The 5,656-nt window shown below is 34.2% G+C and overlaps 1 protein-coding gene across 1 annotated transcript; it reads right to left on the reverse strand.

Moving 5' to 3' along the window:
- Positions 1 to 929: 929 nt before the first annotated feature.
- Positions 930 to 2,977, reverse strand: LOC145002171 (cation/calcium exchanger 1-like). Its single transcript, XM_078961470.1, has one exon. The coding sequence runs from the start codon at positions 2,849 to 2,851 to the stop codon at positions 1,202 to 1,204; it is 1,650 nt and encodes a 549-aa protein (XP_078817596.1). The 5' UTR covers positions 2,852 to 2,977; the 3' UTR covers positions 930 to 1,201.
- Positions 2,978 to 5,656: the final 2,679 nt, after the last annotated feature.

The raw sequence follows: 5,656 nt of genomic DNA on the forward strand, positions 1-5,656 counted from the left end.
TACTATAATTAAGTGTGATCAAGATTACTATTATACCCCTAATCATATTGTTGAAATAATTGGTCTACAATGATCATTCCTACATCCACACAATAATTAATTAGAATAAATGAACCTAACACACACACTCACTCTCTCTCTCTCTCTCTCTCTCTCTCTATATATATATATATATATATATATATATATATATATATATATATATATATATATATAAAGACTCATTATTGCTTTATTATTGGTGGTAGTGGGTTTTTAAACGTCTTAAGTGTTCTTGTGGTTTTTACTGTTATTTTGATAGAGTTTTCATGATAAAGTATCAGTGTCCAAATGTGGTTGCTTATTTCTTGATTTTAGGCGGCCTTGGTAGTATTCAGTATACTCTATTTGTTTGCATCCTCAATATTATCATTTAAATCAAAAAAAATTCTGTCAAACTAAAATTAATTATGCAATTTTGTTTAGGCTATTTTCCTGATCACATCCACTCATAAGGACTAAAAGTGTAATTTATGTAAGATTCTATTGCAGTACATCCAGATGGTTGATTCCTGTCCACTACTTATCCTGTTTCAAAGACAATATCAACATCGAATTTGGCACTATTAATGAGGACAAATTAAGGGCATTGCTTGGCTCATTGTTCAAAGTCTATAGATCAATCACAAAAGAAATTAATGCTTCTACGTGGCATCGGGTTCGATCTTTATTAAGACAAGATTATAGTATTTACTTCAGTATGTGTTTTAGTTTCAAACCTTTTTATTTTTTGTTCTGAGTCATCTCAACCTTTTTTTCAAAAGAATTTTATACGTATGGTTGGTTAAGAACCATTAGTCTATTTGATTAAATGGTTGGCTACCATAGTTTATTGCCTAACATATTGATAGAAAGTGGACAATTTGATACCAACCACTTTATGTCACGTGTAAAAGAACTTCGCATGAATCATATACATACAAAACGGTATCACTCATTATGCAACTTGCATTCACATCACATACCCATTTGGCTGTATCTATAATTTACGCAGTGTATTGTTTTAAAAAATGAAAAGATTCATCATAGAATATTGAAATGTCAAACTTTCGTAAACACAATTCATTTGATGAATCATACATTTCACTAAATTACTAAAACAAAAATGCTTAGAATACATCGACTATTACTTACACTTAATCTGACAAGTTAGAGCAAAGAATTAAGCACCCAACAATCCAAGAGCCCTCGCAAGCTTTATGAATAAAAAGCAAAAGTATATCACCAAAAGTCCACCTCCGAGTGTATAATCAAGTCGCATATCTCTTTTGGGCAAAATCACAAGAGCCCAAAGCAATCCAACACTCAAAAACCCGATAGTTTCACACAGATTAGGGTCTTCAGGAATGACATAAGAAGCAGGATAATTCGACCATGATACAAAAACAAACGAAAACCCTAATCCAATGAGAACATTAAACAAAGGTCCAGCATAACACCCTGACATGGCAATCTGAGTCCCATGGGCCCCACCATAAACAGCCATAGCCACATTGGATGTTAGGTCTCCAATTGAGTTCCCCCAAGCTAGGATAGTGAGCCCTATAATTGAAGGGCTCATTCCAATTATGCTCCCTAGGGATTCTAACAAAGAGACTAATTCATCAGCAGTTATGTATGTCCAAGTGACACTCATTAGAAACCCTAGTGCATACCAAAGAACTATACACTTTTGTGGTGGCGCTGTACTACTTGTGAAGGCAAATGTACAAGTCCCTAAAGCTATCCCAATTGACCCCACAACAAAGTATATCACCATGCTAGATTTTAACCCTAGTTTCCCATATTGTGTGTTCCAGATTAGAGCTACCATTAATGGCGCTAATGCGACAGAAATCACAAGAAAGGGTTTGGACCATTTCTCTTTTGTTATCACTGGTATTGTAAGCCTTCTGGGTATGTAAATTGGCATGTTGATTACATAGAAAAATGTGACTATCCATCTTTTTGGGTCATCGGGTACAACTTGTTCTTCAAAATGTACAGGCTTTTCTGCAGGATGTATAACATTTTCTTCGTCGACGACAGAACCGAATAATGGTACTCTTGTGCTCTGAATCTGATCATCCTTATCAGCAACATCAATGACTGTCTTGTGTTTTTTCATGGTGTTGAAATGCATGTAAGAAACTAATAAGATGTAAATTATGTAAGTGGAAACGAAAAAAAGTGATGACCAAAAGGTGATTTTTCCGATGATGATGATTATGAAGAGATTAGAGAGTGTGAAGAGAAGAAACACAACGTCCCGGATGAAATTGGGTTTATCAACGATGACGATTCTCCGACGGTATGTGATTAATAGGCTGAGAACTCCGACGACGACGGTGGAAACGAAAATCGCCCCACCTAATATGCTGTTAAGCCCGATATCTCCGCCGTCGGTGGATGTGGTGAAGGCGATTATGCTGGAGAAGACATCTGTTGATCCGTTTCCTAATGGAAGCAAAGTGGTTCCCGCGATTGCCGGAGAGAGGTTGAGTGTTTTGGACAAGTGTTCGACTGCAGGGCAGAAGTATTCCGACGCTGTGTTGCTCAGAATATAGAACAGAACAACGAGCCATAGAAGTAGAAAGATGAAACCCAGTTGAGGAAACTGTGAAAAATTACAGTAGAAAATTTGTAGGTAGTTGATGTATCCTTTTGGGACACACCCGGTGTTTGTTTTTACGTAATTGCATTTGGAGATTGGGGAGTTTTGCTGGTGGATAGCGGTGCAAGTGGCGGTGGTTATGGCGGTTTCACCGTAGGAGGTTGGGGTGGAGGTGATGATAAGGATGAGAGTGAGTTTGAAAAAGGAGGACATCACCATTGAAGAGCAAGGTGATGGTAGGTGAAGAGATGTAGAGGATCAGAAAAATTCCATGATTTCAAGGTTAAATTGTAGTATATAATTTAAATTATTGGAGGTGATTCATCAACTTATGGTCCAAAGAGATGGGCACAAACTTGTATGGTTGATGAACTGTACAAGGCTACAAGTTACAACTGAACAAATTTTCATTAGAGGTCCTGAACATTTATAAAAATACAATTTAGTTCCTATATATATATATATATATATATATATATATATATATATATATATATATATATATATATATATATATATATATATATATATATATATATATATATATAATCAAATATAAATCATAATTCTTATATGAATGTATGATCATTAGATAAAAGAATGTATTTATGATCTTAGATATATATTTTTAATATAGGTTATCATTTACTCTATAATTACATGAAAATAATTATAAAAGGATTTATAATATTTTATTATGAGAGAGAAATAAAAAATATCTATATTTTAGGCAACAAAGTCAAATTAATTAATAAAAATCAAAATTGAAAAGTTAATTTTTTTTTTCTTTTAGGGTTGTCAATTTACATTCTTATTATTCTCATTCTTAAACAATAAATTTTTACTGCATAGTGGTAATTAATAAGAAAAAAATTAATTATTTTCTATTTTTATATATTTTTTATAAGGTTAAAATTTACAATTTGTTCAACAATAATTTAGGAAATTACTGGTATTCAGAAACTTCGTTTCATAACATCCGTTCTTATTAAATCGTTTTTTCCACCATCACAATTACTAAATAATTTCATAAACAAAAAGGTTGATTAGTTGTATAAACATCACAAAAAATGGTTTATTAGGTTGTATTCTTTAAGAATACAATAATTAAGTTATCAATAGTTTTATTATTTAAGAATAAAAAGGTTTAAAACTTGTCTCTAGTTATGTATGCAACTTTGGTTATGTATGCATCTTTGGTTATCAGTGACCATATACATAACTTAGAAAAAAGGTTTTTTATTTATATTCTTTAAGAGTATGACGAATGCTTTATAAGTAGTAGTCATAATCTTTAAGAATGGAATAGTTGAAAGTGGATTTCTAATTTGCGATATAAAAGAATTACTTATGAATTCTAATTTTTTTTTAAAGAATTTTAACATACTTACTAAGTATAAATTGTTGAAAATGAGAATACAATGATTAAGTTTTTAATTTGAATTCTTTAAGTATGGCTAAGAATTACATGTAAGCATGTTCTTCAAGATTAAAATGGTTAGAATGTGAGTTTTATCTGTATTCTTAAAGAATTGAGTTTTAATCCGTATTCTTTAAAAATAAAATTGTTATATGTTTGTGCATTGTTTTATCTTCTTTCAACATAGTGTAAACACAATATATTTAGACAAAATTTTGGTCGAGTTTTATTGAGTACATGATTGACAAAAAAAAGGAGAAATATAATAAGGAGAAACTGGACAAACTCAAAATCATAACAATAAAAGAAAAAGAGATGAAGATGATATTCTGGTTTGCGAGTTTAAAAAAAAGGACGACACTCTTTTAGTGACTGTGATTAAATAAAACATGAAGATGATCTCCTAGTGACAATGCTCAAAATGGTGTTGGATCACGTCAATGTGAGAAGATAGATGAATGTTGACAACGTTAACTAGTGGTGATACAGATCTGGTGGTTGTTGATGGCGACGGTTGTTGCCGACGGCGATGGTGTATGTTTAGAGAAGATGATGGATGCTACTTCTTTGAACGTATAGGGTTAAATGGATGGGGATAAGAATTCTATAAATATCATATTTTAATTTGGAAATTCAAATATCATCTGTGACAACCGTCAAATTCTAGTTAAGTCAAAGTCAACAAAATTCTGCTTGTGCAATAGGGTATATTCTACATTTTCTAATGTACAACTTTCTATCAAAATACAAATTATCACTCATAAGTTCAAATGTCCAGAAGTTCTAAACCCTAACCAGGGTAAGTGATGTAATGACTTTATAAAGCGCTATTAAGCACCCTTCGGGAGTGTAAAACACTCAGCGAGGCATAATGAGGTTTACGAACCTTGCATCATGGGGCCAAACACAATCGAAGGCTACACACAAAGTCTCTCTCAATCTCTCCCACTCTATTTCTATATCTCCTAATCTCTCGCAAATCTCTCCTAATCTCTTTAAGAACTTTGGGTAATAAAAACCACCTTTTCCAACGTTGATATGGTCATCCGTACCAGCCCAAACCTTCCCTAGGTCGAGAACAACTTAAAACGGAAAAAGGAAGTCAAACAGAGGCCTGAAGGTTCGCATGTCACTATTCACCTGCGAACTCTCGCACGTCCTCGCAAGCTCGCAACAACATTCATAATCAGAAAGAGGTTCGCATCTACTACGGGATTTCGCATCCGGTGCCCCACGCAACGAATCGAGCAAACTCGCAGTCAGCCTTCGCATCTCGGACCAACAAGACTCGCAGCCGGGCACTTTCACTTCTAAACCGAGTAGATTCGCAAAATCCTTTCTCTTTTGATCGGCCAACTTCGCATGTGAATCGGAGACCTTCGTCTCCTACCCAACTCTCGCAATGAAGCTACTCTCGCACCAGACGCGTTGGCACGAGCCGTTTCCCCCTCGTTCTCGGTTCCGAGTGTTCGCACCAAGTCCCCTCCCTCGCGAACCCTCTCGCATCCTCGCTTCTCTTTCCCTGTTTTGACCACTTTTGCATTTTAATCTCGTTTTTGATGATTTTGACGGGGGATTTTCACTGGAACTCGTATTTTGACATA

The sequence above is a fragment of the Lactuca saligna genome, chromosome 6 (assembly GCF_052625555.1).
Source record: "Lactuca saligna cultivar CGN05327 chromosome 6, ASM5262555v1, whole genome shotgun sequence".
Classification (NCBI taxonomy): Eukaryota; Viridiplantae; Streptophyta; class Magnoliopsida; order Asterales; family Asteraceae; genus Lactuca; species Lactuca saligna.

What these genes read in the sequence shown, in the direction of transcription:
- LOC145002171 (XM_078961470.1), bottom strand. Translation starts at nt 2,851, where the DNA reads ATGGTGATGTCCTCCTTTTTCAAACTCACTCTCATCCTTATCATCACC.